General features: G+C 35.7%; 1 protein-coding gene across 1 annotated transcript; it reads right to left on the reverse strand.

Moving 5' to 3' along the window:
• Nucleotides 1-18,812: 18,812 nt before the first annotated feature.
• LOC102664845 (uncharacterized) lies at nucleotides 18,813-19,430 on the reverse strand. Its single transcript, XM_006579246.1, has one exon. It carries the CDS (start codon nucleotides 19,428-19,430, stop codon nucleotides 18,813-18,815), a length of 618 nt encoding a protein of 205 aa, XP_006579309.1.
• Nucleotides 19,431-19,811: the final 381 nt, after the last annotated feature.

A 19,811-nucleotide genomic window follows, 5' to 3' on the forward strand; every position in this document is an offset into this window, starting at 1 on the left:
AGATGTGATAATTTACAAAATATTATTTATTAATTATATAAATATTTCCTTCATTACTAATTTACAAAATCTAATTTAGTGAACGATTAAAGATAACAGGATGTGAAAATTTTTCATTGTTATCTTATATATGTATTATATTAATTAAATCGTTAAAAATTGATTGTATATATATAATTTAATTATTTTCCTGTAAAAAAATTAATTTAATTCTTTAATGTTTCAAATGATAGCAAACAACAAAAAGACTTATTCTACACCAGATAAGGTTGGTTAGGTAAATCGCATGATGTGATTTGGCTCGGCTAAAAGACTAAAATTTTCAAAATATCATTTATGTTTCTATATATAAAAAAAAGAGATACCATTTTTAAACGGAACTTGTATATCATAGCAAAAATAAATGAAGTACGAGATTGAATATCATAACATGCATTGTACTCTTAATTAAGAATTAAGGCCAGTATCCATTGAAATGAGAAGTAACTTAAGGAGATCAATAAAAAATTAATCAATTCTTAAAAAAACAGATAGTCAACTAGGTCACCAAAGTCCAATGACGATACGTTCAACACGCAATTTATTTAAAACCTAATTATTTTTTCTCATTATTTATTTTATTTCATTCAGTTAGGTCTTAAAATTTTTAAAATTGTGTGAATGTTACCTTTTTCATCCAATAACTACATTAGTTAAAAAAATTGAGCCTGTTTCAATTTACACATAACGGCTATTTATAACCGTTACTATTAAATTTTTTAAAACTTCAAAAATAATAAAAACCCAAACATTCAAACACAAACGAAGCACAAACCCTAGCAGGTGTCACGCAGAGAACATGGTTAGAACAATCTAATTTGAACAAAAAATGCTTATCCTTGGTGTTGTGGACGGAGACCTTCTTCTATGCCACCATGAAGAACTTGTCGCCAATGACATTAAACTTTGTCATGTTAGAATTAATGTCTCTTGATTGGATTAAATAGGAAAAGTTTTTAGAAATAATCATTACTTAAGAGTAGTAGTTATTTGATCAGAGTAATAGTTAAGAACGGGTTAATACCCACTAACGTAAAATAAAGTTCTCTTATAAGATTCTCTTCTTGACAGAACAATATTCTCTTTAACTCATAATCATCACAAACGTAAAGAGACAGAAAGGATAATCAAAAAAGTGAAATCTTGTTTTTCTCATCTTTAAAAAAATCAAAATACACTAAAGAAAAGTCTCATTATAGGAAAATGTACACACTATTTATCTATTATTTGTGAGAATCATATATTTCAAGATCTTATTGATTTCTTATAATTATTAATCTAGGGAATCCTTAAAATTTCTACATGCCAAACTTTCTTTGTTGCTGAGGGAGCAATAACTTTGGCGAGCCATGATGAGGCCATGCATGAGGTTAACTGTAACACGCAAGATACTATTATAAGTTTTCTTATTTTAACTACGAAATTATTGAATTAATAATAATAACTTGGGGTGTTACATAAGTGATATTAGAACAAATCACTCTCTTAGTATAATAAGGTTCAATGACTAACAAAGTGAAAGATGGTGGGCATGTACCATCTTGGGTGTTGATGAGGACAATGAGTGACAGTCAGTGCAAAAAGAGATGAGACATGGACAAAGAGTCACTCTTGACATACTTCTAGTGGAAGGGATACATGAATGGATTGAATACACACCTGAATGAGAGATCTAGCGACAATGTAAGTACTAAACTATACAATTAAGGATAACTTAAAGGAGATAATGATTATTACATATACCAATAAGATACACCTATTTTTTGGTAACCCACCACACAAGAACTCCACAGTTAATTGTGTTTAACTTGAAACAATTATGGAATGGGCAACCTTTTTGAAGGTTTCCTAAGAAGTATGTAAGTGAAGACAAAACATGTCGAAAAGTCACATGTTGATTTTTGAGGATAATCAATGATTCTGGAAATAGACTAATGTTACATTAACCATGGTGAAACATTTGACGAGGGGCAATAGTGTGGTTGACCTTGCTAGAGGAGTGTAGGGCAAGGTCATTGATATCAAAAGGGTAGGCAAAGAAGGTCTTAAGGTGGACTAAGTTGTGGGCAAGGTCACTGATGGTGTGTGGTTTATATACTGAATTGATATACATATAATATTTTTACATTTTTGCCTTTAACCAAAATCTTCTTTTAACTTTCAATGTCTTTTTTTTTTTTGCAGGATATGAAGTGCCAAATTTAAGGTGTGGTTAATTTTGATGTCGGTTTTCTATATGCCTCATTACTGACTCAAGCTTCGATCAATGTCTCCAAAAGCATCCAATCCAATATGTATTGGTGAAGTATATCCAAAGAGGATCATTATTCAATGCATAAAACAAATTGAATTATCTGACCTTCATAAATCATAGTTTTGGCATATTCTTATAAAAATGATATTATGACGATAAGGACACTTTTGGTAGCAAGAACATTAATTAGTTTATGACTCATAGAAATTACACAACCCCCTACCACCCAAATCAAGAGAGTGATAGATGTGAGTCTCGGAATAAAAGTTAAATGGATTAGTTGATAGATGTGACTCTCGTATGCAGTATTTGATCTTACAAACTGTGAATTCTGTAACCTTGTGTTTAGATCAGAAGTTTCAAAATTTCAAGGAATTTGAAATGCCTAAAATTTGAATTGCTTTGATTTTAATTTCTTTCATTTTTCAAATGCTTTGTTTGGATAAATCAATGCAAATTTCTTTCATTTTAAATTTTTTGTTTAGATAGGGCAATTCAATTTCCTCCATATGCAAAATTTCAATTTTATATTTTAAATAGATGAAATTTTAATATTAAACTTTATAGAAAATAAACACAATCCAATTTTGAAACATTAATTAAAAAATATTTTCAATTTTTAATAATTTATAAATATAAAATATTGATAATTTTAACCATGGTTGTTTTGTCTGACCACAACTAGTGATGTTTTTAAATCAACATCAACCAAGGCTATTTTTCAGTCGACATCAAATAGGGTTTTTTTTGTCAAAGTATGTCGAGAATATTTGTTAGCTGACGTCAGCCAGGGCTATTTTTTGGCTAACGTTGGTTGAGGCTTTTTTTTTTTTTTTACCAACAATGGCTAGGGTTTGTTTGGCCGACACCGGCTAGGATCTTTTCAAACGACATTGACCAAGGCTATTTTTAGCCAACGTCGGCCTAAAAAATCTTAGCAAGCGTTGACAAAAAAATCTACCCAATATCGGCTAAAAAATAGCTTGGTTGATGCCGACCAATAGAACTTACCCGATGTCGGTCGGAAAATATCATTGGTTAATGTTGGCCGAAAAATCCCTAGTCAAAGTTGGCTAAAAAATATCCCTGACCAATGTCGAACAAAAAACCTTACCCAACATTAGCTATAAAATAGCCTTGGCTGATGTTGGCTAAAAATAGCTCTGACCGATGTCGACGGAAAAAACTCTAGTGGATGTCGACTGTAAGAACCTAGTTGATGTCGACTAAAAATAGTCATGCCCAATGTCGGTTAAAAATACCTAACTGATGTTAGCAGAAAAAACCTTAACCAACATCAACCAAAAAACCTAGCTAATGTGGTTAAGAAATAGCTCTGGCTGATGTCAGTCAGAAAACCCTAGTGGATGTCAGCAAAAACATCCTAACCGACGTTGGCTAAGAAAATGTAGTTGACATCAACCAAAACACCCTAGCTAACATCGGCTAAAAAATAACCTTAGCCAATATTGGCTAAAAAATAGCTTTGACTGATGTTGGCTGGAAAAACCTAGCTGACGTCGGCTGAAAAATCCTAACAAGTGTTTACTCAAAAGTTAATCATGACCGATGTCAGTAGAAAAAATATAGCCAATGTTCGCAAAAAAAAAATCATTGGTCAACATCAACTGAAAAAACCTGGATGACAACGGCCAAAAAATCCTTGGCCGACGTTAACAAAAATTTCCCATGCAGTGAGAAAATAACCCTAACCAACATCATCTAAAAAAAATCTTAGTCGATATCAGCAAAAAATAGCTTTGGTTGACATCATACAAAAAAATTCTAAATGAAAAAACCTCGGTCAATGTCAGTGAAAAACAACTTATGTCGATATCGATCGTAAAAACTTTAGTCACCCACAGTTGTGAGTGTTGAGCGAGAAAGAGTCGCGAGCATGAACCTGAGTTAGAGTGAGCATCTCCGAAAAAAGAATTTCAAATTATATATTTTTTAAGAGAATTTGAAATCCCACTGTTTTAGTCAATCAAAATGATTCATAAAAATACCAAAAATTAAATCTCCTTTCAAATACTCTATCCAAACAAGCTATTTTATCACGAATCATTTTAAATTTCTTGAAAAAATGAATTTTCCTGTTAAATTGCTCTATCCAAACACACTATAATTGATTACATTATTATAGTGCTCATGTATAACTTTGAATCTAAAAAATGGGGTACACAGATAGGGCTACAATTCTCCACATCAATCTTCACAATACTGAAAATTGTGCAGATAGATAACATAAACTACAACAAAAAACCTATGTAGCTTCCATGATGTCATCATAATTATAACCAAAGACTTCTAAATAACAACAAAATTTCTTTTCTGTTTGTCCAATTTCAGCCAACCCTCTTTTTCACACATCTCTTAATGGATCCTAGTAACCATGGATCTAAACAGCAACTTGCTTAACTTAGCTTTAGCTTTTAAAACTGCTTGCTTAGCTTTCGCTTCTAAAACTGCTTCAGGAATACATGGAGGCTTTTCCTTCTAGTCATAAGGCTTTGGTACTGCAACATGAAACTTGTTCAAGCAGTTGTTAATTTTCTTTGACTTCATCTTTATCTCCACCCTCTGATCCAATAACCTCTTACATGCTGCATTTTTCACAGCAATTGCTCCTTTTCTGTCAAAGTGCTCACGGTCAACAATACACTGTTATTGTCTGTAGGCTCACCTCCTTGACCAACTAGAGTCTTCAAGGCTTCAGCTTTCATCTCATTGACCAACTTCATGTTTTCCTTTGATATCCCCTCTAGTGGCTGCAAGTCTGTCTTGTTGCAGACTATAATCAACGACTTGTTCATAAACAAAGACTTAATGTTGTGAAACAGCACTGCCAGCTAAGCAATATTGTAACCACAAGATCCAGAGACGTCCAAGAAAAACAAGATTGCAGCTCTCAAATGTGTTAGAGCAGTGATACTACACATCTCAATAATATTATAATCTTCAAAAGGCCTATCTAAAATCCCTGGCGTATCAATTACTTGGTACCTCATGTATTTATAATCAATATGACCTACAAAGAGAGACTTGGTAGTGAAAGCATAGGGCTGGACATCCACATCAACTCTCATAATCTTGTTAATGAACGAGCTCTTACCAACATTAGGATATCCACAGATCAAAACAGTCCTCGTATTTGGATCAATAGAGGGAAGCCTAGCCATGTGTTGTCTGACCTGTTCTAAATAAGCCAAACTCGGGTCAACCCTCTTGATCACAGTGCACATGTGGCCAAGAGCAACAACCTTAACACACTTACACCGGTAAAGCGAGTCACCATACTTCAATAACTTGACATAGCCTTTGGTTACTATGATCTTAAGAGATGTGTGAAGCATGAAGAATATAGGTTAACCTTGTCCAATTCCATGATCTTTACCAATTTAGTGTCAAGCACAAAGTAACCATGGGACCATGGGTGATGACTGATTAGACAAAACACGAAGTGGGCTAAACATGTTGGTGGTGAGACCCAAAAAATATTTTGCAGCTTGCAAGTTGTCAAAAAGTTTAAAAGACTTCATTTTCTTGAGTGAATTGGGGGAACTGCAAGTGCAAATATTGCTAATTATTATGACTCCTCAAAAAATATGATTCCTTATTGGACTTTAAAAAATAATCAATGATTTGACATATTCTTATCAAAACTTTAATGCAAATATTGCTAGATTTTAGAATAAATTAAGCTCCAACCATTGTGAGCATATATATATATATATATATATATATATATATATATATATATATATATATCAAAAGCTAATTTTATATACCAAACCATAATATACCAGAGGCACCAAGCAAACAAAGGCAAAGAATAAGTAAGTAATATATGAAATTAATGCATGGAAACTCTAATATAGAAAGCTTGTCTGTCAAACTGTAGAATAGAAGAATGCGGAAACATAAATTAAAATAAAATAAAAAAGAGAAAAAGAAACATGACCATAGCTAAATATAGCTCTCCTAAGAGAGTCACTCCTAATTTTCCTAGTTTAAGGCTTTTAGCTTCTACCAGTTACATGTTCCATAATGAAATGACCTTCAATACACATCTACTGGCAACAACAATTTCAATGTCTCTTATATCCTCAAAAGTGGGAGACTTTGAACAGATACAACCAAAAAAGGAATGTCTCTAATATACTCAGATAGAACCATCCACAAATTGAAAGGCAACACTCAATCAGAAGCACTTATGGATCATATCAAATCTCAAAATCAAGGCCCTCTACTTGGTTATATCATTGCTTCATTTCCAGTCTTCTAAAATAAAGGCTCACAATCTCAGATAAAAACACAGCTTTCTATTAAAGATGAGAGAGACCCAGTCGAGCTATGGTCTGCTCCGCTTTAAGCCTAAAAGTATTTTAAATATGATTTCAACAGAAGCCAGGGGATGCGGTCATTAGAAGGACATACCTGTGGATGTTCTACAGTAAATGAGTACAAAGACTAGCAAATTGTACCCAGAAGATATTGTGCCGATAAGCTCAAAAAATGGCAGTACCCAAGACATGGAGGAGCATGATAGCAGAGTGGGTTTGCAAGAAGAGCAGTGACAACAGTACTCTAGACACGACGGTGAGTGTGACTTCCGGTGAGCACGAAGGTGGACACAGGGTTGGAGAAGCGCAATGACAGCAGAGTGGGTTTGCGAGATTGAGCATAAGCAGAAAAGGGTTTTGGGCTTTTAATTTAAGTAAAACACAACATCGGTTTTTTGACAAAACCGATGTTAACATGCCCTCGTTAACATCGGTTTTTCAAAAAACCAATGTTAACATTCCCTCGTTAACATCGGTTTTGACAAAATCAATGTTAATAAACTCATTTTATTTACAAGAATGCCACCATATTTTTGTTAACATCGGTTTTGGATACCACCACATTTTTGTTAACATAGGTTTTATCCAAAACCGATGTTAATGTAGCGATGTTAAAACCTTATTTTCTAGTAGTGTGTCACATTACATGTCCGTAACTAATAGCCTACTATTATATGGTTAAAGAATGGTCATAGTTATTAACTATATTTTTATTATTGTTCATGATGAAACCTATTTGCTCTATATCTAAAAGTAATGGCCGACCTTGGGGATTGATTTGTGGTACAATCACCCATGATGGGACTTCTTCCTGCACCATCCAAACTTCTTATGCACCCAACATGTTAAGTGAAGTGGCGAAATTGCCATTCACTTAAAATTTTAAAACGAGTCTCCTCCTCCCTACACCTAACCCATCTTGTGCATGTGTTGCTGTTTCAATCTTCATTTTTCCTACTATTGCCGTTACCATGAGTCCCTTTGTCTGAGTTTATTTTCTCTATGTTGATAGAAAATGGAAATCCATAACAACCTTATGGATTGTCAATCCATAAAATTCATACGGATTTTCAATCTATATAATTGTTTTTTATTTTATTTTTAATAATAAATTATTATTTGAATTAATTTATTTATTTAAAAATAAATTTGTAATTTTTTGTTATTTTTATTATTTTATAATTTATTTTAAAAATTTATCTATCTAATTATTTATATTTTTTATTTAAGTTGTTTTTAATAATTAATTAATTTAATAAATAATTTATTTATGAATTTTGTTTATTTAAAAATCAATGAATAAATTTTATCGTTATTTAATTATTTTCAAAATAACTAATTTAATTCATTTTTATATTTAAAATAGTTATTTATAAAACTGTGAAATAAAAAAAATTCATTTTTTTATAACAATATATTGTAGAATTTAGTTAAACAAGAAAAGATAATATTGCATATGACAAATGTTTTTTTATTGATATACTCGTATCAATATTATTACACTAGTAGTATTAAATATTTATATAAATAGTGTTTGAAAGTAAAAATAAAGAATTTCTTCATTTATTTATAAATATTTACAAGTATTAAAATACTTATTTGTAAAATAATGAAGTAGTTATTTGTTAGAAATAAAAAAGAAAATTGTACTTAGATTTTGATGACATATTTTTGTTTACTAGAATTAGTGATGTGCAATATAAAAATTTAAAAAAGAATTTCTATATTGATTTATGAATATATAAAAGTATTAAAATAGTTATTTAAAAAATATTAAAATATGTATTTATGAATTATTAAATAGTATTATATAAAAAAATTAAATTAAATTGTAGTTTTATTTTCATGATATATTTTAGTTTGTTACATTAATAATTTAATGTTAATTTAAATGTTGTTATTACCTTTGTTAAAATATACTACATTGTATAATATAATAGGGTTTTACAAGATTTACTAATCAATTTGTTAGTTAGTTTTTTTTATTAATATAATGAAAAAATTTCTACCAAAAGTCAATTATTATTTGGATGACGACATTAATTGTTAGTACTGTTTAAATTTGTAGATTATGGTTAGAACTAGAGGATTACATCGGGCCTTAGACAAAGTTTTAGGAAGAGCATTAACCATGGTGAGCAATCAATTTCAAACTGCATAAGGTAGTCATTGAACTCTTGCTCAGAAGGACAATTCACCAGACTCTCCCATGCTTCCATGACATAATCCTATGCATTTCTTTTACCCACAAGGGTTTTAAATTTTGCCTTCACATTCTTATCAATGTGAAACTGACACAACAAATTGGTTAACTCGGGGAAACAGTTTTTACTGCATTTAGGTAACAATAACTTTAGGGAGTGCATCTCATCTTAGAAAAATATCTCAAAACTGTTCCAGAGTCCAAACAACATTGTTTATAAGTTCTCCCTCCAAATAGGGAAATACAGTTGAAAATGTCATCCCAGTTGGTGTCATACCAACAATTTCAAGTAATGTCAGTTTGTATATGTTTGTTTTATAGATACTATCTACAAGAAATACCATATTACAAGCATTGGTTAATTTAACTGCATCAGGATGACTCCAAAATATATCACGTACAACATCTTCATCCTTCAATCTATGCCAGTGAATATACTAATCCCTTCAAGAAGTTTCATTAGTTGTTGCATTTCAATATTATTGTCTCTTATAGAAAAATGGTATGTACATCTTGCATTGTATACTTACTTCATTGTTGTAGAACTGTTGGCATTGTGCTCCTTCAATGTTAGAAGAATATTTTTTGGTTTGACCATTGACTTTGTCATATCACCAATAATAATCTTCTCATCCTTAGTTAGTCAACCAACATATGGATATCCAACTAATGACTTAGCCAATGCATGATTATGACTCCCACATATTAACTTCACCATCTATCTTTCACCTCCCACCACTGATTTTCCCTCGCAGCTTAAGAGGACACCCACATTTTTTACTGTCAGTAACTTGTTAGAGCTACTCTCTCTGTGATGCTATTCGACAAGTGCACTAAGTCGCGCAAGTAATATAAAATGGTAAGAACCGAGTATCGTATCCACAGGGAATTTGTTTCACCCAGAAAATGTATGTTCAGTGAGCAAACATTTGTACACAATCAAAAACAAAATAAATATCAAGTTGGGTTTTTGTGTGAAAATCTAGTTAACTATAAACTAAATATCTACGGTTTGAGAAGTAAAAATAGTCAAGTTAGAAAGTGTTGCGTCATTCTACTGAATCTACCTTGATGTTGCTATATATTTCTCTATTTAATGTTATCCTAGTGTTCTTATGCTGAGAAATTACCCAAACCAAGATCCCTCGAGTGAATGGGCCTAACTTTATTTAAACCTCATCCTTGATCCCTCAACAAACTCAGCCTAAAAGAGTTGCATTAAGTCTATAACATAATATGGACTAGATAGCTGTACTTCATTCCTAGACATACAGTTTTCTAGCTTGCTTTATCAAGTTTTAAGGCTTTAAAACACTTCCCAATGCTAAAAATCCTAACTATACGTACAAATGGGTGATCAAGCCACAAACATATAAAAATAAGCATGTATAGAAGCAATGAACACATAAAAACAACATTAAATAGATAGTGAAAGAATATTACATCAAAGGTTCAGTAGAACTTCCCAACCAAGAGGTTTAGCCTTCCATTACAAGTAATGAGCTTTCAATACAAATGACAAATTTTGAGGGAAGAAAATGGCTAAGAATGGTTGAGGATGTCTCCTTTAACCTCTATAACCCTAATCTCACCCCTTTTACCTAGACTCTCTTGGTTGCTTCATTTCTATCGCTCTAGCTTATCCCTTGGCTTTGTTTTTCGACTCCTCTCTCTAGTTTCTGCCAACTTCAGTGTTTTAAAGGCCCCTTGACGTTTCTGTTGGATCGAGTGGTCTCAGAATAATTAAGAATAGGGGTTGAATTAATTATTCCTAAACCTTTACTAATTAAAAATTTACTCTTCTAAGGATTTTACTATGTTGTTAAGTGAATAAGGAGTAGAAGAGAAACTTAACCAAAAGTAAAAGCAGAAATTAAATGCACAGCGGAAATTAAAAGAGTAGGGAAGAATGAGATAAACACACAAGAGTTTTTATACTGGTTCGGCAACAACCCGTGCCTACATCCAGTCCCCAAGCGACTTGCGGTCCTTGAGATTTCTTTCAACCTTGTAAAAATCCTTTTACAAGCAAAGATCCACATGGGATGTACCCTCCCTTGTTCTCTTTGAAACCCTAGTGGATGTACCCTCCACTAGAACTGATCCACAAGAAGTGTACCCTCTCTTGTTCTCAGTCAAACCCAAGTAGATGTACCCTCTACTTGTACCACAAAGGATGTACCCTCCAATGTGTTAAGACAAAGATCTCAGGCTGTTAAACCTTTGATACTTTGTGAATGGGGATACAAAAGAATTCTCAGGCGGTTAGTCCTTTGAACACTTTTATATTAGGGAAAGGGAAGAATCAAAAGTATTCTCAGATTGTGTCGTTTTGAATTCTTTGACAAGGGAGAAGGGAGACACAAAAGAATTCAGGCGGTTAGTCCTTTGTTCTTTTGGAAAATGGAGAAGAGAGACACAAAAAGAATTTAGGCGGTTAGTCCTTGGCGAATTCTTTTTGGCAGAGGGAGAAGAGAATGAAAAGATGAATAGCACAAGTTTTCAAGGTTTAGACAACCAGATAACTTTGGAAAGCTTTTGGTACAAAGAAGAAGAAGAAGTTCAAAGAGATTCAAGGCTTGTAAAGGATTGTATGAATAAGTGTTCAAGATACTTGAAATGCAAAACAAAGCCTTACTTTTATAGACTCTTCATGTCTGGTCAAGACAACCATTAGAAGAGTTATGACTTTTAGAAAAACTTAAAAACCAATTTGAAAAAGTCAAAAACTGTTTGAAGAGTTACATCTTTTGATTTATTCAGAAACAATCACTGGTAATCGATTACCAAATTAGTGTAATCGATTACACAAGGCTTTTATGTGAAAGGATGTGACTCTTCACATTTAAATTTGAATTTCAACGTTCAAATGCACTGGTAATCAATTACCAAAACATTGTAATCGATTACAACTTTTTGAAATTAATTAGAACGTTGTAAATTCAATTTGAAAACTTTTTCAAAAACATTTTGCTACTGGTAATCGATTACAACAATCTGATAATCGATTACCAGAGAGTAAAAACTCTTTGGTAAACATGTTTTTGTGAAAAATCCATGTGCTACTCAGTTTTTGAAAAATCCTTTTCATACTTATCTTGATTAAGTCTTCTCTTGATTCTTGAATCTTGAATCTTGATCTTGATTCTTGAAGCTTGATCCTTGAATCTTGATTCTTGAATTCATCCTTCTTCTTGAATCTTGAAGTGTTCTTCAACTTTTCCTCTTGAGTCTTGAATTTGCTCTTGATTTCTTCTTGAATATCTTGAACTCATCCTTTGATTGACCTTTGAGCTTTTTGTCATCACCTTTGTCATCATCTTTTGTTATCATCATTTTTATCATCAAAACATCTTTGAATCACTTTTGATTCACCATGAAGCTTTGCTTCTACAGTTTCAAATTCTGAAGGCTCGCTAAGCGAAAGTAAGTGAATTTTGGCTTAGCGAGCTGGGCGCACTGAGTGTGGGAAGAGATAAATGACTCGCTGGGTGAGCTTGCGGCGCACTGAGTGAGGACATCTCTGACTAATCCTCTTCTAGGATTTCTCAGCATGCTAAGCGAGCTGCATGCCTCGCTTAACGGATGTCACTCGCTAAGCGCATATGCCTCGCTTAGCGAGACAACAACTGCTTGAACCGTCTCTTCTTTTAGCCTGAAATTGAAGTGGTTTCAACATTAATTTACAAAATGGAAGTATTCACTATATAAAATCAAACTAAACATGAGAATATGTACATCATACAAAAAGAACCATAAATTGGGGGAAAGAGGTTAATTTTATGTAACTATTCAATACAAAAGTTAGTCGTAAATAACGACTAACAAACTCCCCCAAATTTACAATTTTGCTTGTCCTCAAACAAAGAAATAACAGTTTACTTGTCCTCAAGTGACAGAGTTCACAGTGGTTAATCAAAAGATGTGTTTGTTCCAAAACTTTCAATCACATGATATAAGCGGCAAGCAATACTTCAACCAACAACTCTTCTTAAAGATATGCAGAATTTCAAAGTTATGAACATGATCATTAAGTAGCACAAGTGGAATAAGCTAGCAAGCAAGACAATTATCAAGGAAGGTTCATCAAGCCTAATCCTCACGGTCACTATTTCTCTCATAAGCACAAGTGTTTAAGGTAATTCTTAAAATTAACAACCAACACAAGTCTCAACTTTTGCATTTCATCTCATGCCATACAATCACAAACAGACAAATTGAATCTGAAGGACTTTCTTGGCTTGTAATAAGGCTGGGCTACAAACAATTCATGGTTTTTCTAGGATGCAAAATTTAGGTTCTAGGAGAGCATTCATCCTTAGATCAACTCTTTCCCTTTTATTCATAGCTTCTATTGAAATGCCCCAATCATAAGGCACTTAGCTTAAGCAACAACACACACAAACTTGCTTATTCTTGAAACTTTTTTTTATTATTTTATTTTAGCAGTTTTTACTTACTACTTCTTTACATAATTTTCCTGTGTGGCTGTTACTTGTCTTACCATAATTATCATCACCCAATATCTTCCCCCCAATTTGGGACAAATTTTCTTTGAACCATGATGCTCTCCTAAACCTAAAGAAAGGTAGATGGAGATTATAATTCAATTGGCTTAGGGTTCAACTCAATAAATCATATCTAAGCTCAACATGGGTGCAAAGAATTCATTATTCATGAACAGGGTAAGCTGTTTGGCTAAGTGGTTAATTCAATCAATCACGGCCTTCATCATTTCCAAAATCATGCATTCATTCAATATTCAAAGATTCATGCAAAAATCGGTACTCAATGCTAGTCATTCTCTCACAATTAAGGTTCATACAACTCACCGGGTTATGGTTAATGATTACCTTCACAATTTACCTGTCAAACAAACTAACATTTTCACTCACGCCCTTAATTCATGTTCTTTCTCTTCTAATTACCACATACTTATTCAAAGCACGTGATCTAACATCACAATTCACTCAAGTCATGCAATCAACCAATTCCAACATCAATCACAAACACCAGAATTTTAAAACCAAAACAAACCACTGCATAAGATTTAAAAACTGTAAACTGTTCAAAAAGATGTAAATTTTGCTAAATATGTAAATAAACTAAAACTAAAATTTAAAAACTGTATCTAAAAAGTAGAAAATAAATAAAGTCTTGTCTTTAGCCCTCCTATGTTGGTGTCAGCTCATCATGAGGTGAGGAGGGAGCATCCTAGGCTGGCAAAGATGTATTTGGTGCTGGAGTGGGCCAGGGATCCTAGGAACTCTATGCCGCCGCCATATCAGCTGCATAATCTGTGTCCTCAGTAGGTGTGGCAGCAGGATTATCCTCCGGTGTCTCCTCTGGTGTGGCCTCGAGTGTCGCCTCCGGCTCTAGCAGCGGCTCTTGGGCTGTAGGAGCCTCACCTCCCCCCAAAGAAGAAGGCTGGACTCCTGGCCAGGCCACCTGAGCCCTGAAATCCTCCATGCTAATGATGGGCCGATGTTGAGCCAGGTCGTGTATACTCTGCATCACCAGGCATAAGGCATGGTGAAGGCTCTCCAGCATCAACATGATTGCATCTGAGCTCTGAGCGGAGGTGCCGAAGGGTGCTGGAGGTGATGGTGGTGATGGAGCTGGAGCAGGTGGAGCAGAAGAAGAAACAGGAGTGTCTGAGGGTCCCCGAGTTAATGGCATGGATCAAAGACTCGAAAGTTAGAGAATCTGGAACAACTCCCTGTGTGATGCATAAGGCAATGATAAGCGCTGGAAATTCGAGCCTGGAGGAGTTGGACTGGGCTATCTGCGAGATTTGACCTAAAATGAATGAGCCCACATCCATGTCCATCTTCTTCACAAGTCCATAAACCAACCTCGCACTATCCATATTAAGATCAAACGTATGAGAGGTGGGGGCGAGGTTAGAGTAGGAAAAGACACTCCAGGTCTGAGCCAGAGTAGTCAAATCCTTCCTCAGGAGCTTCCAGGGCACTCCCTCAGTATTTAAAACAAAACCACACCCTGGGATACAGAGCTTGGAAGCAAGCTCCTGAGAATCTGGGTGCGTGTGGCAGAACCTGGAGTAGGTGGTGTAATGTTCCCCTGGCTCCAAAACCACGGGGGTCTCCAGGAAAGCATTCAACGATTCTCCATTAAACTTTATCAGCTTGCCCCAAACTCTGACTTGCCTTGGGGACTTATCGTCAAGATCATATAGATTGGCATAAAACTCCTTGACCAGGGCCACATCAATGCGACCATCAGGCTGCCTGGTCAAGGCTTTATGCCACCGCCTCCTCTCGAACTCCCGGCGGAACTCTTCGTACTCTGTGACATATAAAGTGATGTTCCTCACCGGAAGGATGTTTCGGGAGTGAACGTTCTGCTCGTAACACTCCCAAGCGACCTCATAAATAAATCTGGTCATGTCATATGGTTCCCGAAGTCGAGAGGCGGTTGCTTTCCTTTTTCTAGAGGCCATCTACATCAAAAGAATCACATGAAATGAAATTAGACAGGTTTTATTCAAAATTGAAAGTAGAAAAATAAAACAGAAAAATTGACTAGGCGCTTAGTGAGATGGCTCGCTTAGCGCGCCTTCAGAAAATAACAAGATACGCTAAGCACACAGGACGCGCTTAGCGCGACTACAGAAAAATAAACACTCTGGCTAAGCGAGACATCCTCGCTTAGCTGACACAGTCGCAACCAGCAAGTGTATCAGATTGCACAAGTAGTATAAAACGGTAAGAATCGAGTATCGAACTCTCAGGGAACTTGTGTTATCTGGCAAGCTATTTCGATAAATAGGCGTCTGGTATGGAAATATGACTGTGGTTATGAACAGGTATTTAAACTATCTAGGCAAAAAAGAAAGAAAATCACGCAAGAGAAATACTGTGTAAAAACAAGTAGAGAATGCGTTGGTCTTCCTCATAGGTTCCTGATGCTAAAAAGGATGTTCTCTATCTAACAATGCTCATGCATTCTTATATTGTCTCCTCGACTGCTAGACCCCGATTGCTCATGATAGCCTAGCCTAATCTTGATTAAGCCTCGTTCGCAAATTCCTCTTGTAAGACTAAACTCAACCAAGACCGCATTAAGACACACATACACAACTAAGTTCTTGTACCCCGATTCCTCATGATAGCACAATAACTTAGTCCTGTACTATCAAGGACTTTAGAATCAGACCAGTTCCCACTGTTGAATGACCCTAACAAAGCATGCATCTACGTGATCAAGGTAAAAGAACATTGGAATGAAAAGCAGATAGCACAGAGAACACACAAAACATCATTACATTGATAGAAATATATTTACATCAGGTACCTACAGGGAAGATCCAACAGAGGATTTAGCTTTCCATAGTCCGAAAACCTCCTTTACAACAAAAAGAAAAACAAGATGAAAGACTACAAAAACACAAGTGGTGAGGATGTCTCCTTCACCTCTAGGATCTCACAATCACTCACAAACTCATCTCAAGCTCTCAGAACGGCTTCCGCTTCGAACTCGCGTCTCTGCAGATCTTCACACAGCAAAATCTCTCAGAACTCTCTGGAACATGGACCTTTCTCTCTCTAGAACCTTCGTGCATGCAGAGCTTCTCAAGAAAAGTGCCAAACTCCCTTTGCAAATCTGATTTCAGACTTAAATAGGTGGCCTTGTTTGTGCTCATGCGCTTAGCACATATCTGGATCGCTTAGCGCACATAAGTGAATTTTGGCTTAGCGCGCTTATTTCGCTTAGTGGATGAGCTGAAGCAGTGCACTTGATGACCTGGAGCAGTGCACTTAGCGAACTTGACAACTCATCTTCTTCTAGAGTCTTCCTCGCGTTTAGCCATTGAAGGTTGCGCTTAGCGAATTCTCGCTAAGCCAACAGCTTGGCTTAGCGAAAGAGTGAAAAATAGCACTTTGCCAAAGTTGCCTATTTAACCTGAAATTGAGAGAAATTGATTATTAAATGCACAAAAAAAAAAGTATAAATAATCTATTACCTATATTTAACAAAAAGTACTTATAGTATTACAAAACAACCATAAATTGGGAAAGTTTGATACAATATACATAGGTTTTATACATAAAAGTTAGTTGTATTCATCGACTAACACACAACATAATGGCTAAGCGAGCATGGCTCGCTAAGTCTTATTCCCCAACAAAGAGCTAATTGTGCTTAGCGAGACAGCCTCGCTTAGCACGACACACAACACAGGCTTAGCGCTAGCAGGCGCTTAGCCCAACTTGACCACTGAAACATAATTGGCTTAACGAGCAGGCTCACTAAGCCATATTCGAAAATAGAGAAGAAATTGTGCTTAGCGAGTGGGACTCGCTTAGCGCATGAACAAAATTCCAGAACACTAAATTGACTTGGGCTTAGCGAGACTGACTCGCTGAGCCCAGGCTTATTCAAACATAAGAGGCATGGTGGCTTAGTGAGTGTGGCTCGCTTAGACGTAAATAGAATACCAAAAGCCTCATAGACTCTGACCCAAGTAAACTAACTTGCTTAGCGCAACATGTCGGCTTAGCGAGTTCATACAAACTCAGAAATTAAAACTGGAAATTTAAATGCTCGCTAAGCCTATGCGCAGTGGCTTAGCGAGTTCATACATATAAGCATAAATTTAAACAAAAATGACGAATGCGCTTAGCGGGATGGGCCGGCTTAGCAAGTTCATCAGAAAACCCAGAAATTCATCCAAAAATTGATGAACTCAATTAGCGAGTACATCAAAATTTCCAGAAAAATTGGGGCTTCGAAGCCTCAACTTTCCAGCCCCTATCAAGCCTAACAACTCTAATCAAAACACATCAAATGGACTTACATTATATGCGAAATTAAAGCCCTAACAACATATAATCAAACAACTAAGCAATGCACAACAAGATCAACAGGAAATTGCAATTCACAGAGCAAACAAAATGTCTTCTATCCTAGGGTTCAAAAACAGAAATTAAAAAGTGAAGTAAGAGGTACTTACTTGGATTGCAAAGGTTGGTGAGTAAAAATGAGAGCAAAAGAAGCAGAAGATGCAATGTATTGTGAGTATAGTGCAGATGGTGAGTAAGAAGTGTCAATGATGAAGATGGAGGAAGTTATAGTTTGCACAAAGTAACTGCCCAAGGCAGTTAAGTGTTATTTTTGGCTATTTCGACTGTCTCGCTTATCGTGAGTGACTCGCTAAGCGAGCACTCAGTGACTTTTGAATTTTCAAATTTTAAATTCACACGCTTAGCGGGACAGACTCGCTTAGCCCAATTCGAGAATTAGAAAACCCGAGAAGGATTTGGGCTTAGCGCACAGATGCGTGCTTAGCGAGTTCTACAACTCTGATTGGTTTGTAACTTTTGCTAAGCGGGACATGACTGGCTTAGCGAATTAAATGCCTCAAGATGTAGTAATGGGGTTGCGCTTAGCGAGATGGTCTCGCTTAGCATAATTCCATTCTAGAGAGATAATTAGGCTTAGTTGGTATGACCTACTTAGCCCAATTGGCATGCGGGTCTAAACAGAGAATTATTTGCACTTAGTGCATGGATGCGCTTAGCGAGACTATGTGTTGGGCTTAGCGAGCGAACTCGCGTAGCCCAATTCCAATAAATGAAATTCCAGAGAAGTTTTTGGGCTTGGTGCAGCTGTCTCGCTTAGCGAGACCCTTTCAGCCAATGGGTAGGGGTTAGCGCGCTTAGCACGAGTGAGTACTTTCTCAGCGCATGAAGGATGATTCACTTAGCACACAGGTCGCGCTGAGCGAGTGGATGACTGAAATTTTTTTCTAAGTTATTTCTCATCCACAACTTCAAAGAAGCTTAAGCAACCTCTTTTCTCATACAAAACATGTTGATGTTTTACTCTAGCAATCACAAACAAGTTGAAACCTAACTATATGCAATGATTAAGAAAACAAAGAAAAAGAGCTGGGTTGCCTCCTAGTAAGCGCTTCTTTAACGTCACTAGCTTGACGCATGTTACCTCAAGGGTCTAGACCAAGCTTGGCTCTAGCCATCAAAACCATCTCATTCTTAACTTCATCCATCTTTGAACAAATATTCAGATCAAGTGAGTGCTTTTCGGCATCAAACAAATCAAATGTGATCTTCTGATAATCTATTCCTATTTGCAGATTACCTTTCCCCATATCCACCACACAATTGGTGGTTAACATGAAGGGAGGGCCCAAGATCAATGGGACTTCAGCATCCTCTTCAATATCCATGATCACGAAGTCTGCAGGGAAGGTGAATTGTCGCACCTTGACCAAAACATCTTCAACTACACCATAAGGCCTTGTGATAGATCGATCTGCCAGCTGCAATGTCATTCTTGTTGGCATAATTTCCAGCTCTCCAATCCTTCTACACATGGAGAGAGACATCAAATTTATGTTGGCCCCCAAATCAATGAGGGATTTCCCAACAGACACCACACCAATAGAGTAAGGGATTGTGACACTCCCTGGATCCTTGTATTTAGGGGGAATGATTCTTTGGATAACAGCACTGCAGTTTCCCTCCACCACAATATTATCACTATGGATATATTTTCCCTTCTTGGTTAGCATATCTTTCAGAAACTTGGAGTAGAGTGGCATTTGTTGCAAGGCTTCTCCAAATAGGATAGTTATCTCCAATTTCTTGAAGATATCAAGGAAACGAGCAAAGTGTCGTTCCTTGTCTTTCTTGAAACTTGCATGAATTGAGCTAAAGTCTCATCCAACTTGGTGGTCCTCTCATAAAGGCTAGGCCCTTGAGTTAGAGGCCTATTGGATGGTCCTCCTTGTTCTTTATTGAATTGGTTTCCAGGATGAGATCTCCACTGCCCTTGATTTTGATTAAAATGGCCACCTTACTGGTAACATGCAAATCCACCTGTATTAAACCCTGGTCTGTGCTGATTTCCCATATAATTCACCTCATTTGCATCATCATCAAGGGGTATACAGCAGCCAGACTCATGCGATCCTCCACATATA

Source organism: Glycine max, chromosome 4, assembly GCF_000004515.6.
Source record: "Glycine max cultivar Williams 82 chromosome 4, Glycine_max_v4.0, whole genome shotgun sequence".
Taxonomy (NCBI): Eukaryota; Viridiplantae; Streptophyta; class Magnoliopsida; order Fabales; family Fabaceae; genus Glycine; species Glycine max.

What these genes read in the sequence shown, in the direction of transcription:
- LOC102664845 (XM_006579246.1), bottom strand. Translation starts at nt 19,430, where the DNA reads ATGCCACTCTACTCCAAGTTTCTGAAAGATATGCTAACCAAGAAGGGA.